Raw genomic sequence first — 19,394 nt, 5'->3', positions numbered from 1 at the left:
ACAATCCAAAACCACAAATTGCCTAAAAAGCTTGCTTTATATATGTCATTTTTATGTTCAAAATTCTCTGTAAATAAAAAAAAATGTTGCTTTACTCTGGTGCGTATGCAACTGTAGAGTTTACCACATTTTGATGGAATGTAGCCCATTATTCAAAATGACTTCATAAATAATTGACTCATTAGTTCAAATGATCATATTAATGATCATAAATGTATGTCTGACTCTCAAATGGTGTCTGAACACGTTAATTATCTTTAGGGCACAAGAGAAACTGGCTTGAGAATTTATGTGTTTGGGTAAGGCCTTGTGGACTAAGTCAAATTTCAAATGGGACAGCTCATGTATTACTGGTGAATCTCCCTTTAAGCGTGTTAAAAGTTGTAAATACTACAATCCTACCAATATTAAACTAAGCCAAAGTGTGCAATTTTCTTTTTTATACCAATGGTAAAATGTCAAATGTGCTGTGGTGAACAAACAGGTTTGCAATTAAATAGTTTAAGCATGACAATTAGCGCCATCCACTGGTAACAATGGGAACTGCTTTTGGTACAAATAAACTGAGCTATCCAGGAGGTAAATGAATGAACCAAATTTGTAATGATATCTTTATTTTTGCAAATCACATATGAATGACATTTTAGTGGCAAAGATTTTTTTTTTTATAATTGATCATTACTTTGTCAAGTCAGTATTTTAAGCCAAACAATAGCATTTGCAATTATCATTTAACATTTTTCTAAAAGATAAAAGACAGTATGAGTCAAGCTACAATAAACTATGAATAAAAGATATCTCAATTAATTGTGAGAGCATGCTGAAGCCAGGGTCAACAAGCATATTTTAAAATAACAAAATGTTACATTCTAAAAAAGCCATATATTAAGATGAGCTGTGACAAATATATTCATTTAACACGTGTGCATTAGAAAATAAGCATTAATTATACTCAGCATTAATGAAACACCAAATTACCAAAAACTGCTAACAAAAAAACAAATCAGATTCAGCATTTAAACAAACTTTTCAAAATCTCATAGGTAGCAGAAAAAACTTGTAGAAAAGCAAACTGTTAAAATATTACTCAAATTGCAAAGGAACAGCTAGTAATGACTAGTTCCCTTCTTATTCTATGCAGTGCATTAAGAATTAGTGTTGGAGCTATAGGTGGTGCTGCTGCTGGAAGAGAAGCTATAGGTGTAAGATGAGTAATCCACACTGCCTCTACGAGATCCACTTCTGGAGCCGGTACGGGAACCTGCCCTGGACCCAGAGCGAGATCCTGGGTTAGAGACATTGTAAGGGCTACTGATTCCCTTGGTGGACATTGAGGTGGCCTGTAGCATCTTCATACCATTGCTTTCCTCCACCATGCAGCTGTCCATGGCTTCCTTGTAGGAGATCTTCAGTTTGGTCTTGGGACAGGTTAGGTTCTTCTGGTGGTTGCGTGTATCTTGAAGCTTCTGGGCTCCTTTACCATCTAGCCAACTTCTGCGGATAGCCTCTTCAATAGTAATGCGACGTCCAGAGCCAGGCTCAATCAGGCCTCCTGTCAGGTACTGAAACTCCAAAAATCTCTGGCCAGCCTCATAAGGCAACCATGTCTCCTTCACTGCCTCTGCTGCAGACATCTTTCTTTTAGTCTTCACATCCTCAAATCCAACATAGGCTTTCTGGGCAGGTTTCAGCTTAGTGGCCATGCTTTCATCAATGATGCTCTGATGGACAGAATCCTGCAGCGACAGTCTCTCACCAGTGGCAGGGTTGATAATGCCCCCGGTGCAAGCCTGGGCCTCCAGCAGCCTCTGCGCTGTAATAGTATCAATTATGCCTCTTCGCTGCCCCTCTGGAATAGTTATCTTCTCCAAAGTCTCTGTGTCAAATATGGCCGCCACAGGACTCTGGTCATCAAACATCTCTGGGGGAGAGACCGTAATAGAAATACTATTGAAGCGTTTGCGAACGGTAGGAGAGGTTGGGCTGGGACTGCTGCAGGTGACCACGTCATCAACATTGCTGGCTGAAATGGTCAACTCGCTGCAGCTGGTTCTGCTGGTAATTTGGTCGGCAAACTGCGTCAAGGTTAGTTTTCCAGCTCGATACTGATCCAAAGACTTCTGGTCAATGATACCACAGTCCAGGCACTCCTGGATGTCATACTGGGTTCCTGTTTTCCTATCCACTATCACCAAACGTGCAGAACCATCTGACCCCTTGATAGTTATTTCCTCCCACTCGCACTCCTGCTCCGACAAGTCCAGGAAAGTGTCATAATCAATTAGCTCCCGGTGATAGGCCTCCCTCACTGACATCTCCAGCCCAGTGTCTGGGTCGACGATCACAACCCGCCTCTTGCGAAGGACATTGGTACGGCTCTCTTCTGACTTCTGGGGCTTCTTCTTGTCTTTTAGTGGCAGGAGTATCAGGCCTGTTTTGTCATCTGTGATGCACCTGGCCTTCAGCTGAAGATATGTCAGGTTCTCCTTGGTATTAGGGTCAAAGAACCCTTTTGTGTCATCTCCTTCATAGGTTAGAATCTCATTCATCTCCTCATCAAAATATCCCCTTTTATAGGCAACACCAACATCAATACGGTGGCTCTGTTTGGGGTCAATAATTCCACCACTGGCAATTTGGGCCTCAAGCAGACGGATTCCATGACCTTTCTCAATAAGATCTTTCTCAATAGCCTGGAAGAGGGAGATTGTTATTCCTGTGGCTGGGTCTTTGTATCCAGTTACAGCCTTCTCTGCAGACAACAGCTTGTTCTTGAACTCTTTTCCTATAAGGGCTCTCTTTGCAGCCTCCTCCACTGTCAAGAAGACATTGTTGACTGGATCAACAATGAACCCAGATGCAGCCTGGGCCTCAAGAAGCTCCAGGGTGGTTCCTCTCATGAGCAGACCTTCCTTCATTGCCTGATAGAAGGGCATTATTCTGTCATTGGCCTCATCATAGATCCCTGCAATACAGGTGGAGCCATGGAGATAGGACTTCAGCTTGTCTTCAATATCTTTGCTGGTGAGCTTACCCTGATTATACTTCTTCAAGTCAGTTTCATCCAGAAGTTCAGATTGGACGAGCTCTGCAACAGAGACTTCCCCACGGAGACCCTTTACTGTCATGGGCTTTTCTGGGCCAGGGAGCAGAAGCAATCCAGACACGCGTTCCACTGTACACTTCTTCCTAAGGTCACTGTAGCTTATCTTCTCTCCTGTTGCTGGATCCAGGTAGCAGGTGGATTTTTTGTTCAATGCCCTGTAGAGCTCCTCATCAATAAGATTGCGATCCAAAGCCAGATCTTTTGGCAGGAACACACTCAGAACAGGGTCCAATATTCCTCCGACAGACTCCTGAGCCTGGAGCAAGCGGATGGCTGTCTCTTTGTCCATTCGGCCCTGTTTGCAAGCCTGGCCCACAGATAAGACTTTGCCAGTGTATGGATCTCTGAAACCTGTGCTCGCTGCTTCAGCTGTGGCCAAGGTGTCTCTGTCTTTTGTATCCACAATCCCTCTGGAACAGGCAGTATCCACAGGCATCTTCTCATTAAAAGTGGGGTCCACTATGTAGCCTGTTGCTGCTTGAGCTTCCAGGAGCATGAGTGCGCTTTCTGGGCTGAGGAGGTTCTTGTTTTTGGCTTCAGTGAATGGCATTTTCCCTTGAGAACCTGTTGTCATGCCAGCAATAACGCCAGTACCCTTGAGACTAAGTTGGATGTCCACAGCAACCTCATCCACTGTCTTTTTTCCCTTTAGGAGCTGGTCTAGGGTGGCTTTACTGATTATACCACAGTCACAAAGCTGGTGTGCTGTGACTTTGCGGCGTACCCCATCAAATAACAGCTTGGAAGGATCAATTGTTGGGACCATCTGATCTGTCTGGGTCTGCCTGCATGAAGTGATGGGTCTCTGCTGCAGCCTCTGTATCTCTCTCTCCAGGGCATCCCTCTTGAGAGCCAGGTCTGATGCTTCCTTTTGAGAGATCAATAGTTGGCTCTTGTACCTCTCCTCAACACTCTTTAACTCCCTCATAAGCTTCTCAATCTCATTCTTCAGGGAGAGCCTCTCTCGATCAGCCCTGTCTCTGTCTGAATCACACTGCCTAATCTGGTTATCTTTGAGCTCATACTGGCTCTTCATATAGGTGAAATCCTTATGGATGGCATTTTTTTCATCCTGTAGGCGCTGTTTGTTGCGTTGCTCAGTCTCTAGCGTGAGCTTGATGCGGGTGAGCTCCTCTTCTAGGCGCTGACAACGGTTTTTGTCTTGCTCCAGCAGTTTAAGCTTGGATAGCAGACCATCCTTCTCCAGCAGCAGCTCACTGTATTGGCTCTGGGACTCATGCACGATCATGGATGTCTGTGGAGAGATAAGACAACACGTTATTATGTCTATACAAAAACGCCAGCAAGTGATGCACAGAGCAAAAAGCCACATTTGCAAAAAAGCTACAATTACAACTCTAATTAATGAATTAATTATTCTGAGGGGTACACAAGGGAACTTTTCTTAGCAGTTTGTTATCAGAGCTTATGAACATATAACATTTATATAAAAGTCTGTTTAATTTCTGATTGACACAATTACATGTCCCTCAGTTGTCAGTACTGCAGGAACCAACTGATACTGTAAATATGTATAGATGTGTGCATACATCTCTACAATGAGTTAGTATATTGTACAGAGCCCCGGAGTGGGCTATCTTGTGCACATGCAATAGCATTTCAAGTGCTTGATGTAGTAAAACATGGCCTCAATATATATATTTTTTCTCTCTATGGCTAATCCAGGGATCCCTAATATTGTGATTAAATAAGTGATTATTATTAAAGTATTAATTAAATTTAGTGGCATAATGTAGTATAAAAGTGTAATAGGCATGCATATCTAAGTAAAAGCATTTAGTAAGAAAGAAAATTCATGCAAAATCCCTAAAATAAGTAATCTTGAGTTCTGTCATCAGATACAACAGGACTAGTTTGAAATCAGCCTCAGTCTTAATGCACCTGCACATGCAAAAGCAACCAAAATATGAAATTAATTGAATTATGTGGAGATGATCCTTCAGTGCAATCAAATATACCTCGATCGATTGCTTTTGGAATTTGTCTATTTCCATTTTAAGCTTTTCTCTCTCCTTGGTCAGGTCATTGATGAGAGCCTGGAGCTCTGATGTCCTCTTGTTGCTACTCTGAAGCTGGACATGCAGTGCTGAGATTTGAGTGGCACTTTCTCCGTCAATGGTGTCTTTGCTAAGTTTTAGCTCATCTCTCTCCTGTCTAACTGCCCTCAGCTCCTCCTCCAACCGCAGTCTCTCCTTTGTCAGGTTCTGTGTCAGAGTCTTCAGCTTTTCAATCTCAGTAGTGTAATCGTTAAGCTGGCGGCTCTTCTCTTCAATGGTCTTATACAGACTCTCATTACGTTGGTTGAGCTCATGAATCCGGGCCTGCTCTTGCTGGAGCTTCTGTTTCAGTGTCTTCAGCTCAGCAGTTGCAGCTGCCAGTTCCTCTTTGGTGACTTTATGCTCTCTTAGGCTCTTGTCCAGGGCCTCCTGGAGGTCCCTCAGATCGTGCTCATACTTCTTACTAGAGGTGGAAGTCTCTATCTGGATTGATTTCAGGGTGTTAATTGTGGTGGTGTGCTCTCTGCAGGTGTGTGTCACCCTCTCCAACTCGGCCTCCATTCTCTTTCTACGTGTGAACTCCTCCTGGTTTGCTTTCTTTTGCTTCTCCAACTCAGCTTCCGTCCCATCCAGAGAGCACTGAAGTTCCCGGATACGGCTCTGCAGCCTGGCACAACTCTGCTCAACCTTGGTTTTCTCACTGGTCTGCTTCTCCAGCTCCACTCTGGTGATGCGAGTCTCCTGCTCAGACACTTTAAGCTTGTTGATTGCCTCCAGATAGGAGGTGTTCTTTGCTTTCAGCTCTGCCTCAGCCTTTTTCAAGTGACTTATTTCCAGTTCCAGAGCTTTCCTCTTCTTCACTTCCTCTTCCAGATTAAATGTTAGTATGCTGATCTGCCTGCTCTTTTCCTGATTGTTTGTGGTGGCCTCCTTTAGTTTGAGATCATCCTCTCCTCTCTGCTGCATGAGCGTTCTCAGCTGCACCTCCAGCTCACTGCGAATCCTTGTCTCTTTTGTCACTGAGGCCCTCTGCTGGCTGACCTCCTGCTCTGCTCTGTTTTTCCTCTCTTCTGTGTGAGCAACTGATTGTCTCAGTCTCCTCAGCTCCTCTTCTAGATCTCTCTTCTCAGCAGTGAGTCTGTCACATTGCAGTCTCAGTTCTGTTGTGTCTTCTTCTTTCTGTTGTGAGACTTTCAGGATCGTCGTCTTGTTAATGTTGATCTCTGTCTCGTGTGTCTGTTTAAGCTGATTAATCTCCTGGGTGCACTGTGTTCTTACCTTTGAGATATCTGTTTCAGCATTTCGTCGACGTGCTGCCTCCTCCTCTAACAGTATCTTCATCCTCTCCACTTCACGTTCCTTGTCCTTCACAGCCTTTTCCAAGTCAATCTTGTTCCAGTTAAGTTCTTCAAGTTCTTTCTGTCTGCGGCGGACAGCGGCCTCATACTCTTCTTGTTGGCTGGTGTAGCGCTCCTCTGCCAGTCTTTTTTTCCTCTTCTCTTCTTCCAGCTGGTATTTAATGCGTGTCAGCTGGTCCGTAAGATCTTGAATCTGGTTGTGTGTACTGCCCAGGCTCTCCTTGGCAGCGTTCACTTGCATTGCTGTGGTTCTTTTCACTTCCTCCATAGAAATGAGCTGTTCTTTTGACTGAGTGAGTTCCAGCTTGTAGCGGGCCAAAGCATCCTCCAGAGATTTGTTTTTCTGGTTACGATCCTGGAGGTCCTCCTTAAGACGTCTCAGTTCCTCCTCCAGCATCTCAATCTTGGTGTTCCTGATCTGGGGACAGCAATGACAAAAACAGGAGGAGCCTCAGTCACCTATGTTCACATTGTCAAACAAACCTATTTGTTCATTTATCTTATGTTTATCATAGTATTTATTTTACTAACACAATATTATTGAATTACAGAAACAATGATGTCTTAAATGGCATCATACAAATCTACCTTCAGCTCTTCCATGTTCTTCAGCAATTCCCCTAGGAACTTGTAGTAGTCACTTGAGCGAGTAAGTAGCTCAATGTACTGGGACTGCAGGTCAGCCGCCTGATGGAGTCAAAATTAGTGGATGAATACTGATGTATGTTCACGTTTTAATAACATAGCAGTGAGATCTTTAAATGACACATGTAATTAAGGGTTTAAGGTTTAAATTACACAAGCTCATAATACAAAAGAAAGACAATGGTTTAGATTATATTTAATAAACAGATAATAATTACTTAAATACATAATAACTTGTATCATTTTGTGTATAAATATTATTAAAAATTGGATTAGAGTGACTTAATTGAGAGCCGGTGCTCATACCTCTTGTCTGACCACAGAAGCAGGGGACTGCAGCATTGTTCTCTTGATGGGAATATTAAGCAGAGTTTCTAGGCCTGAACTGTAGGAAGCCAGCTGCAGCTCATAGTCCTGAATGCACACAACACAATATCGACTTCATTATTTTATATCATACTTAGTTTTGCCAGCTTGTCAATATGTATAAATATATTTCAAATTGAAACAGTGCAGACATGAATTGACTACCAACCTTTATAGAGGCAGCACAGGTATCTGCGTTTTTCTGCACATCCTCTACTTTCTCCTTCTTCCCTTTAATTTCAGTGTGAAGTGCCTGTACGGTACACAAAGGGGGCATTAAATTCACAGATTTCATCAGACTGTCTTGTCTGTGCTTCTTCTAAAACATCCATTACTTTACATTCCACTTTATTATATAAGAACTCTAATGACATTATTATAAGCTGTTACTCAACAAAAACACGTTTTCATCTTTTAACTAATTCAAAGGCAGCCCGATAATTTCTTTGGATTTGCTTTTTTCTCTCTATTAAGGGTTTGTAAATCAGATCTAATAAGTAAACTTGAAACTTTTTTTGCAACCATTTCCACTTACGCTATTGTATTTTGCTTAAAATCCACACCTACACTAGTGTCCACATCTCGACTGAAGTGTAAATGATGGATATTTCTAGTTCAAAATCAATTCAGTTAAGTTCAAACCTATTATTAAATACAATATGTTGATGTAAACAAGGAAAGACGTGCCTTCTGTTGGTTAAGATGATCCATTAGGGTCTGGATGTCACTGAGCTTAACCGTCTGAAGGTTATCCTGGCGCTTCCTGGCATTGTCTATCCACTGTTCCAGGGAAGTGCTGCTCTGCTGGTAATGTTTCAGCTGTTTCTCCTGTTTCTCCAAGTCCCACACTCTGTGGAGGAAAGAGTGGGAGGAAGAGGAAGGTTTTGAGGGGATGTTTTTAGTTTTGTTTCCAGAAATGACGAATGCAGGACAATGAGAAATATCCATTGGTATGAAAACTGAAAAAGAGTGTGTGTACATGTACAAACTTTCCTACCTGCTATCAATCTGGGTTTGGATGCGTCGCCAACGGTCAGACATCTGGCCTACCAGCTCTGAGTACTTGGACAAGTCCACGTCACACTTGTGGAAAGACTCAGAGATTTGACTGTTCCAGTGTACTGCTTTAGCCAGGTCAGACTCCATAGATGTCAGCAAGTCTCTTCTCTGCTCCAGATCACTCTTCATTTGCTTTGATAGAGAAATGCAAAAATAGATTGTCAACTGTTGGATTTTGCCATACTGAGCTATCCCTTTAATATATCTGGCTGTATCAGGACATTTTTCAGAATTGTGCAAATGTTTGCCTAATGGATTATTGGATATTGGATGTTTATATGTTTTTGCATAAATGTGATAGAGTACCATGATTTGTCACGTAATTAGCAGTAATTCAAAAACAGAAATTCCTGTCTTTCCTGTTTTTGTTTATATCCATAAACAGTTTCTTAATTGTGCAACAAAATAATCTCAACTCAAACCAAAATGTCATTGTGTTCATCAGCAAACAGAACTGGCTAAGGTTTGTCATGTGACTTAAATGTGGAACCTCTGTCATGTAAAATCTCTGTGAATGTTGAAATCTCGGAAAAAAGCTAATAAGTGGACCTTTGAGTTATTTTGCCACACTTACTGTTTCAAAGGTCAAGAGTGAACTTCTATGTTCAAGTTTTGGTGGTGATGTACTACTAATTGTGGCCTAATGTCCCAAAGAGGATGAAGAGGCTAATTAGGTACTGCTAATTAATTATGAGTATTATTGTTCTACACTGTTTTATGTTTTGAAACTAGAAAGCAAGCGACTGCAGTTTAAACTAAATATAAAAAGTGTGTCAAACCTTTAGTGTGCTCCGATAGTTATCCACCTCCCGGAGGTCCAGAGAGGTGGTGTCCTTCTCTGTCAGTCGAGCCTCATGGACTTTAATGATATCCTCCACCTGAAGAAGGCTCTGGAGCAAGCCCTTTAAAGCAGACAGTCTGTTGAAGACACACAGTTATAACATTAAATCCATTTCCTCTTGCAAATTGCTTTCACTACATTTAATGAGATGAAAAGTCTTGTCACTGTGTTTACTCCATTTTTCTGCATGTTTGTTAGAGTGCCAATTTGTTTTATTTAGTCAAACATTGTGGAATAAACAAAAAGGTGACATAGTTAAATTAAAAAGAAGCATACCTTTGAAGGTAGACTGAGTAGAGACCCTGCAGGCCTCCCAGTTTTAGGTTGATGATTTCCAGTTCAGAGCGGAGAAACCTGGCCTGCTCGGAGTCTGCAGGCATCCCTTCTAGCTGCTTTATAATATGTTCTCTGATCCGCAGGTACTCATCATGAATTGAGTCCAAATCTTGGTGCACAGTCTGGACATCAACACAATGTGATATTAAAAAAAGTGTCCTTTATCTTTACCTTAAATCGTACTATAATTTTCTTGATTTTGTACACTGTGGTATTTCGCAAATTAATTACTCACAATTACACAAAAAAATAAATAAAATGAAAAGTTACATACTTGCAGCTTCTGAATGTGCAATGAGCACTCGTGCACGCTGTTTTCTCCCAGGGGAATGTGGAGATGACTGGTGAGGCCAGACTCAGCCAGCTCCAGCCTACGTCGAAGTTCTTGCAGACTATTAAGCAGGGTGAGGCTGAGGGCAGAACTGGGTGCGGGAGCCTGGTTAACGATCCTGACATTGGTCTTGGGGATCTTGGGAGTCGAAGGCTTTGTTTCCTGTTTTGGGGGCTCTGGCTTCACTGCTTCTTCCCCTTTATTGGTTAGAGGAAAATTTGGAGAATATCAATTTATAGTGGAAAAAAATAAAAGTATTTTTGCAAATTCAGTGGACTAACAAACAATAAGACAATAGATCCCTGATAATTTAGGATAAGGTAAAGACATTTTACACTCACTGTAAGCAGGCAGCTGGATAATCAGTGTGTCATAGTGGCTCTGGGCGTTATCAAAGTGGTTCTGGATGGTTTTCTTGTCTTCTTCCCCAAACATTTCAGAACCTTGGCTGGTACGCAGGAACTCTTGGTAGTGAGTCTCCAGTCTTTTGATAACACTGCGGTACTCCTCAGGACGCATCTTAGACAGCTGCAAGAAAATTAAAAGGGGATCACGTTAAGCAAAAGACACAGGAGGTGAGCAAACTTCTGCAGACACTGTTTCAGATGACGGAGAGCTTGGTATGACAAGGATAAGTCATTTTAAAAGTAAAACCAAGAGCTTTAATGCATTAATTATGATATTTACCATGCTGAGCGTGAGAGTGTTGATGTAATTGATGTCTTTGACGCAATACTGCCACGAGATGAGACTCTTGATGTTGATGTAGAGCTGATTCCAGATGCCCATGATGGCTTCATAATACTGCTCATTCCTAGGGAACAGCACAAGCCATCAATCACTCACTTCAGTTCAAGAGAAACTGCAAACCTAGCAGATATTACTACTAGACTACACAACACAACACAACTGGATAATATGTAAGCATGTTTGTACATTTATTGGGTTTCCATTTCACTTAAAATGTGCTATGTGAGATATGACATAATATATGGAAAGTACATGATAACACAGTATGTTATTACTTCCTCCTCTGTGGGTTAAGAGTATTTTTTTTTATCCCTGAAGCTTATAAAAGCACTTTTTTGGATAATGTCAATGAAATACTGTATATATTACAAAGCAAAAACCTTTCATAGCTCCAGGACATATGAGGTCCCACAATGTATCCAATATATGAATACCAACATTACATTTAAAAAAATCCGAATAAATTCGTTTCAGCTGGGAGGATTTGAATTACCCTAACCAGTATCTGTACATTACTTTCGCAGGCCATGTTTGATCTTCACTAAATCTTTCTTACTTGTTGGCGAGGCCGATGCTGAGTGGGTTTGGTGGGGGGATCAGCAGACACACAGAGGGAATCAACATGTCCAGACCTCCAGGTCCTGTCACAAGCCACTTGCTGCGCTGGGAGTTATCCTTCAGTATGCCCTCATTCCCTTTCAAAATCCCTCTCTGAAGCACAAAATGAAAAGACAAAAGACTGAATTACACTTGCAATATTTAACTTCATACTCTGTGCCTGTGTGTCTTTGTGTGTGTACGTGCATGTGTGTGAGAGAGAGAGACAGAGAGAGAGAGCATATATCTCACCTGGTCTTGTTTAAAGTCACATAAGGCCTGAACTATGACAGGGCTGGTGCTCTTCTCCTCAGGGTTGCGAGGTTTCAGTCTAACAATAGACTTAGACTTGTTGACCAGACTATGGACCTGCCTCTTATTCTCCATGATTTGCTCCTTCTCTTTCTGTGAACATGTACAAATCAGATATAAGTTCTCAACTGAGCCACTGCAACCATCAGGAGTCTGATTTGTTTTTGTTGTTTGTTTTTTTTTGCCTTTTGTCAATTTAAAATGAAAAACTCTACAACATATTGTAGGGTGTACATGGAAACATGCAGACATGCAGAAGTGTTCCATTTACAACCAGTTCAGTGATTTGTGCTCCACAGCTGCAGGGAAATACGTATGTTCTGGATTTTATAGAGTATAATACCTCCAAGATTTTCAGGAGTTCACCAAGGTTATCCAGTGGGGTGTTCTTGTCGCAGGTGAACTTGCTACGGATAGTCTCATGCACCTTCTGCAGCTTCGCATAGGTCTCATTGGCCTCCTTGAAAAACTGAAGATGGCAGAAAAAAGGTTTTGATCAGTGTTCACAGGAAAACATACCTGGTTTCTATTTTTACAAGAGCAACAACTGGATGGAGCACTTACTTGACTGTAGGCAGCATTCTCCTTCAAATGAACATGGATACACTTAGTGATCTGGAGAAGCCAGCTCCACTGGGTCTGCAAGGTGTCCATGTAGGCCTGTGGGTGCACACGCAGCTATCAGTACAAAAAGCACTGACTAATATGCTGATTAGGATAGAAAAACACTCAGACAAAAACACCTTACTTCAATCTTATCTGAGGCAGAATGGTTGTTGTTCACGAGGCCATCTGCTTTCACTTTAAGCTTGTTTAGCTCCTTCTCCTTCTCCTCCAGGTCCCTCATCAGCCTCTGTCAGAGAACAGAAAGTAAGGGACACAAAACGTCACACCTTGCACCAACATATTGTATGGTAACATTCATAAACTGAGACAGTAACACCCAACCAGGGTAAAAGAAGAGTTCAGTCAGAGATCCTTACTGAGTAGCTCTCTTGCTTCTTGGGGATATACTGGTCGATGTTTTTGTCTCCCCAGTCAAACACAAGCTCCTCTTCCTCCTTCTCATTCACCCACATGATGGCACGGGAGATCTCCTCGATGATGCCTTGAAGTTCACGCAGCTGACTCACACGGCTGTGGGACATTTTCTGAGATAGAGGCATAGCAAATGAATGAATATGGTGATAATGCCTGATCAAATCTAAACATTTTGGTAAAAGAGTTTGTTTTTACCTGCAGGCTGTCCCACTCTTGTTCCAAAGTATAGAGGTTGTACTTGTCACCCCTCATGTTCTAAAAAAAGAGATTTTGTTTTTTTCTCCGTTTTAAACAGAATGACAATATTGGGATTCTGTACACATGATGCATAAATATCTAAAGCATAAGCATTAAGGGCAATTACTAAGAGCTTTAAATCATTGGTGTATACTTTGCAAGGAGTGAAAAGATTTTATAGTCAGGGTATAATGGTAGAGAAAGGTCACTTACCAGATCATCTCTGGCACGGTCTACTTCCTGGCTCCTTTGGATAGAGCTGTGGTTTTTGTTGTGGGTCATGATTTGCTTTTCTATGGTGGCTGAGTCATCCCCCCATGGAGCTGTCTCAATCATACGCTACAAAATGAAGGATTATAGTTTATTACCTTTTGAAATGCAATTACTGCTAAACAGAATTACATTGTCAAAATTAATGTGATTGACTCAAAATAAACTCCAGTGCCCATGATCGTGGTAATGAAGGAAGAAGTCATACAGTGCGACAGTGTGTTTCACTGATGTGTTTTGAACAGTTTTGGTGGTCTATGGCACAGAAAAGTTTGATCAGACTTTAGCTGCACAGGCAATGCTTGTTTGTTAAATCAATTAAGTTAGTCTTTACATGTTATTAGTTGACGAGAAAAACACAACATCGCCTGACTTATTCTTTAAATCTCAACAGAGACAGTATCTTCCCTGCTATTAATTCAATCCTTAAATCTATGTCATCCCTTCTTTGCCCTCTAGGTGTCAGCATTTAATCATTAAACCCAGTGTTAAGCAGGAAACTATTCCAAGTATTCCCCCCTTGTTCGCAGCACTCAGCTTTGATAAGAGCCCTGCTAGCAAACCAACCACAGCCGGACCCTGCTCTTTACTTGCATTCTTTTCTCTCTCACGGCTTTTGTTCTCTCACCACTCCCTTCCTTCATGGCTGAAGCTACAAACAACACTGCTGTTGAGAGACTTTGAGCTGACTAACTTTTACAGTTACTGTCTAGAACAAAAAGGTTAACAACGTTGAAACGTTAGTGCAATGACTCAAAGGATGACCACTAGAACAATAAGACAATGGGTGTAAACAAAAGCAGTAGGTCAGCAGGTGATATATTACCAATTTGGGACTTTTGTAATCGGCAAAAAAGTAAAAGGACTGAGACAAAAGGCAAATTACGTAAAGAAATGTTTCTATATTTAACTGTAGGAGGAATCTGTCAATGAGGAACTATGGAAGGGCGAGTTGACAGAATGACAGGGTGTGTTTTTGGTTGGGTAGGAGGGTTTGGAAGGTAGGGAGTAGAAGGGCGTTTTCCCATGAGCATGTCGAACTGCCCTGTCCCATAACAACTGACTCAGAGGAAAGTGTCAGATTTCACACTCCTTTACTTCTACATTTCTCTTGCTTCCACAGCAACTTTATCAACCACGGTGCCTCCCTCTTCCTCTCCCTGCTCTGTCTCCTTCTGCCGTCCTCTCTCTCTCTGTGTCTCGCTTTCTCAAATGGAAGCGCTCTTTCCTTCTCTCTTTGTTCCAATTCTCCTGCACCTCTCTTGGCCTCTTTCACTCACGGATCAGGTTTTGGCACCGTGTCCAGATGGTTTCAGTTACAGGAGGTCAGAATAAGTGATAAGGTAAGTGCACCCCCCCCCTCCTCCTCACTTCACCTAAAAAAAACTGCAAACTATTGTGCCCCGTACATGCATGCGCAAACATGCAGACACAATGATTCATCCTGTCTAAACAGGTTAAAAACTGCTGGGCATAGAGTCCGAGTTCACACAGATGTGTATTATCATTTGTCCAAACTAAAAACTAACAAAATCAGTCACTGAAGTTTTAGTAGGTCATTGCATTAAACACCAAACTGACTATTTTCTGAGTGATTTTGCATACATTTACAATATTGTGACATGTATCAATAAAGATTCTTGTTGTGATATTGATTTCAACAATATCACCCCTATTCTTTTTTTTTTTTTTTTTTTTTACTGTGTTCTCAAATATCTCACCTTCTGCTGGGCAATCCAGGCCATGGCATCGTTAAAGATCCTCCCCCCTTCGGCGGAGCCCACACTGCCCCTGTTCCATCTTGTGGTCATACCACCACTTAATTGCTGTTGGAGAGCGCCGTGCATGTGCTGGAACTGATCTACACTGTTAAGTTATACAAAAAAGGGAAATACTTTGTGAATCTTCCAAGAGCACACTGAACTTCAAAGGGCTCAGCGGGGCAGAATAAAAATAATCTCCGGCAGGCACTGAACTCTACAGTGTTGCAATCCGTCTATATTTATTTATTATCTTTATTAAAGATTCTATGTGACGTTTAACTGAATGTTATTCATTCACGTTAAACCCCACCTATCCATGTCTATATACAGTCATGAATGACCACATGCAAACACAAACATGCAAAGAGTGTACACAAGCTCACAGGGCTGTAGGCCTGCACCTTGCAAAGACACACGCACGCACGCACGCACACACACACACACACACACACATTGCGCTTTGTCTTACTGTCTGAAGATGTCATTTGAGACACGCAATTGCTGCAGCTCTCTGCCACAGGACTTCAACTGCTCCATGGATTCTGCAGCCATCATCATCAGCTTCTCCACCTCCACAGCTGAGCCCCCCTACACAGTCACACAGTACAGACAATGACCTCATATAAACTTATCACCTCACTGTGGCTGATTATATCATCTGCTTTCATAATATCATAATAATAAATCCTTTTAATAATGCAGTTTTTTGTACAGCCAACAAAATGGTAAACCTTGAACGTAACTACATAAGATAATTAACAAACAATTTTCTTATTGTTTTAATTATTCTCCTACCGCTGGAGGTCAAAACAAGCATATGAGATCAGTAATGTTCAGTGTGATATGTGTGTTGCACTTACACCCTGGAGAGTCATTTTTGCTTTCTGCAGGTACTCCTGACACTGGCCTGTCAGGTGCCCTGCCCTTTGCTGAATACCCAGCACACTACACAAGAGAAAAAGAAACAATAATGTGAAGAGAAAATATAAAGACATGCTTCACAAAGTACAAAGCTATCAGTGTATTTTAAGTAGGCTACTCATTTCTATATACCGTAGACAACCCGTTCAAGATATTTGTTGAATATTTTTGGGAAATGTGATATTGTTCAGTAAAGGATGTCATCAATAGTATGCCTTGAAAAAAATGCTGCAAGGTGATTTTTTAAAGTTTTAAAAACCACCACTGTTAATGTAGTTATAATGTTACTAAATTGTAATGAACGCTTGTGAATGTTTATTTAACTTCATGGAAAAGTTTTTTTGATGAACATCATAGCATACAAAATACGTGTGAAAATCAATGACATTTTAGGCAAGGACCAACTAGTTCTTGAAGTGGAATACCCTTAAAACAATCATCACAAACCCGCATCATAATTCAACACAAGTTTATTTATTGTCTTTGAACGTCTGGCTATGTGTCATGGAAAATCGGTAAAGGTCACCATGGCAAAAAAAACAAACAAACTTTTGTCAGCCACAAATTTTATCTCCACAAGAAAACTTGCAACTCCTCCCTACACATGAATGAAATCCTGTATTTTATTTCAACCTTTGATCACTATGAGTGGAACACTTAGAAATATCTTTTTTTTTTTTTTTTTTTTTTTTTTTTTTTTTAAAAAAGAAAAAGGTTTGAAAACAGACACATCACTGACATAACCAAGAATGAAAGTAGTGGGAAGACATACAGTAAGGGGTGTGTGTTATTTCCTCTACTGTAATTCACAATATTGTGCAGCGGAAGAGTGTTCTGTGTTTTTCGATGGTGAATTTTCAATGGACTACCGAGACATTTTTACTCTTTTAAGGTAGAAATAATAACTTAATTTTCCAAAGCTTCCCCAAAATGGTTCGTATGGACCTTTGTTCGACACAGCTAAAAAAAAAAAGGTGTTAAATTTGTGTTTTAATTTTATAATTATACTAGTTTACTTTACCCTATTTTTCTTTGGAAGGGAAAACCTGAACGTCTTTGTCACAATGTCGCAATCATGTACACTTAGGGCTACGTTTAATGACTAATGTATGCGTTTATTTCACGCCATTTGACTCATCCAAGAGCAACAGGTGATTTGGAGGCTCTTACCTTATCCCACCACCTCCGCCTCCACCCATGCTAACTTGCCCCTTCTGTCCTCCGAACCCAGTGCCGTAGTGCGTGGAGTTCCTAGAGAAGGTGGAGGTGTAGTTGTATCCGCCGTCCCCTGTCTGGTAATCCCCCTGGAAGCCGTTTCCACCGCTGAACACTTCGTTTCTAAAACTCGCACTCGCCAAATCCGGTCGTGAATTACTTCTCTGGCCCATGGTGGTCAGTCTCGTGGTGGAGCCGCCGTGCATACTCATTTTTGCCAAGTTAGTTTAAATGTTTTCAGATAGTTTTAAAGTTGTTTTGTTCTGCTGTCCAAAGGACAGACCGTGCGCGTTTCCCCTCCCCGTCTCCTGTTGCGCAGATAATGGTCTACTGTGAATAGACGGAAGCTGGCCGGTTTTGGCTAAGCTAGAAACCACACCTTTGTTGCGTTTACGAAACACTCCTGCACCCACTGGCCTGTGTGGGAAGATCCAATTCTGCAGAATTCATGGAAATGTAATGTTGCAATCATAACTGAATGATGATGATGATCACAATAATTGTTTAACATGTTGTGATATGTAATAAACACATAGCTGGGGAAAGTGACATAAAGTTAGTGTGACTGGCTAATTTGCAGTTATTCTTGGTTATTTATGAAATACCACCAAATGCCCTATAAGCTTATATAGAATATGCACATCTTGAGACAGCTTATCATGTCAGAGATGTTTATTCCTCTCTGACATAGTAAACTGTTTGTAGTGTTATTGTATTTGCTTATATTGCAAGGTGAACCCCATATATTGTGAAATATTTAATTAGAATAAATAGATTATTTTATATGTCCAGCATCTGGAATAACATCCAGTCAATTTGACAACAAAAAACACCAATTCCTCTTACTATTGCAGAGGACCTAGTGTCCTTTTAAGGACCTTTGGGGGTCACTGAACCTAATTAGCTGCAGATCAATGTGGACTTGGCAAGTGTTGGCAAGTGATCCATTTGACAGCAATTAAAGAAAACACATTTTATCCCCAGTGGAGAGAATTATGCAAAGAATTTGCAGTCCTGGGTTCAACATTCTTGAGGTCAAAAGGAGTCAGTTCATTTGAAAGTTCAGTGTTTTAGGAGGTTACTTGAAACTGACAGCCAAGTGACACCGAGTTTTTTGGAAGAGTTGCTTCTTTTTGGTTTAAGTTTGTGTTTTATACATATTCATGTACCCGTGCCTTCCCCTTTAACTCTCACTCTGTCTTGACCTCCCTACTATCCCTCCGTTTGTCTACACACATTCAAGTAGGCGTGTCTGATTTTTGGAAAGTGAAAGGGAGTGTGAGGACATGGACACAGAGCAGGGAGGGTCACACATACCTAATCTCAGTATGAGGCAGGGTTTTTTTGTTCTTTTTTTTAATGGGCTGGTAAAAAAAATAAAAATGAGTGAATTGACTGAAGAGTAAACAATTATCCCATGGATGAGATGGTTTAATTGTGCAATCCGCACAACGCCTGAAATGCTTTGCTCTTAATAAACAAAAGTTGACTATGCTGAAAGACATATTGTGCCCTCTGGTGTTATAACTCTTAGCTATAGCAATTGTACACACCATTACTCCACTACATCACATACAAGTGTGAGAACAAAGAGAAGGATAGGAGGACAGGGAAGCATAGTCAGGGGTAAGAAGTGATCTGATAACTTTAAGAAACCAACGCCCTAAAGTAGCATTTTCATACCATTCCAGCATTAGTTTATGAGTTAGTACTTTTCTTTATCACATTCAAATGTTTTGAATGCATGTGTTTGACAAACTCGGCAGGACGTGTTTGCGCTCATATAGTAATTATTTTTTACTTTCAATGATGACAATCTCATCTGTTATAACCACAATTTCTTGTAAGGCCAGTCTCACACTGGTCACACCCTAGAGACACACCCTACATTTATTCCCCACTAAGCTCAGGTGGGTTTGTTGTACATGCTTCCTTTTTTTTCAATCTCTCAATGCACCATATCCAAACAAAGCACACCGCAAGACTGAGCAAGTCTGATTTTCCAAACCTTAGTCTGCTCCCACACCAAAAGAGATGGACTGAACAGTAGGACCTTGCTGCATAATGAGATGGTGAATGTTAATTGGAACCAGGCCATTAATTATAGGCTCTCTCCAACAGACAAGGTTTGGCCTCATTATATGAAAACCTCACAGGCACACAACTGACTTGTTCAGGGATTTTGTTTCTGTCAGTATTAGAATTTATTGTTTTTTTCTTGTTCTGCA

General features: G+C 41.1%; 1 protein-coding gene across 2 annotated transcripts; it reads right to left on the bottom strand.

Moving 5' to 3' along the window:
• Positions 1–597: 597 nt before the first annotated feature.
• Positions 598–17,595, bottom strand: dspa (desmoplakin a). 2 transcript variants are annotated; one of them, XM_042428686.1, is made up of 24 exons: positions 17,122–17,595; positions 15,891–15,975; positions 15,500–15,618; positions 14,989–15,133; positions 13,211–13,336; positions 12,956–13,015; positions 12,703–12,870; positions 12,468–12,572; positions 12,284–12,379; positions 12,063–12,188; positions 11,660–11,812; positions 11,367–11,521; positions 10,748–10,874; positions 10,402–10,588; positions 10,004–10,257; positions 9,670–9,851; positions 9,332–9,470; positions 8,491–8,684; positions 8,181–8,343; positions 7,663–7,746; positions 7,434–7,541; positions 7,071–7,169; positions 5,086–6,900; positions 598–4,361 (listed from the first exon to the last, which is right to left on the bottom strand). In XM_042428686.1, the coding sequence occupies exons 1-24, from the start codon at positions 17,376–17,378 to the stop codon at positions 1,146–1,148; spliced, it is 8,163 nt and encodes a 2,720-aa protein (XP_042284620.1). In that variant the 5' UTR covers positions 17,379–17,595; the 3' UTR covers positions 598–1,145. The 2 variants fall into 2 exon arrangements, with proteins under 2 accessions (XP_042284620.1, XP_042284621.1); XM_042428687.1 differs by having other exon boundaries at positions 6,403–6,900; positions 17,122–17,589.
• Between the last annotated feature and the right edge of the window lie 1,799 nt (positions 17,596–19,394).

The sequence above is a fragment of the Thunnus maccoyii genome, chromosome 12 (assembly GCF_910596095.1).
Source record: "Thunnus maccoyii chromosome 12, fThuMac1.1, whole genome shotgun sequence".
In the NCBI taxonomy this organism is placed as follows: domain Eukaryota; kingdom Metazoa; phylum Chordata; class Actinopteri; order Scombriformes; family Scombridae; genus Thunnus; species Thunnus maccoyii.
The sequence above is the reverse complement of the archived record's forward strand: the minus strand, read 5'-3'. Positions and strand labels throughout refer to the sequence as shown.

Bases quoted from the DNA above. Each gene is read 5' to 3' on its own strand.
- dspa (XM_042428686.1), bottom strand. From the start codon at position 17,378: ATGAGTATGCACGGCGGCTCCACCACGAGACTGACCACCATGGGCCAG. The intron at 11,813-12,062 runs GTATTATACTCT...ACATGTTCACAG, and splicing joins AACTCCTGAAAATCTTGGAG to AAAGAGAAGGAGCAAATCAT. The intron at 6,901-7,070 runs GTAGATTTGTAT...TGCTGTCCCCAG, and splicing joins AGAACATGGAAGAGCTGAAG to ATCAGGAACACCAAGATTGA.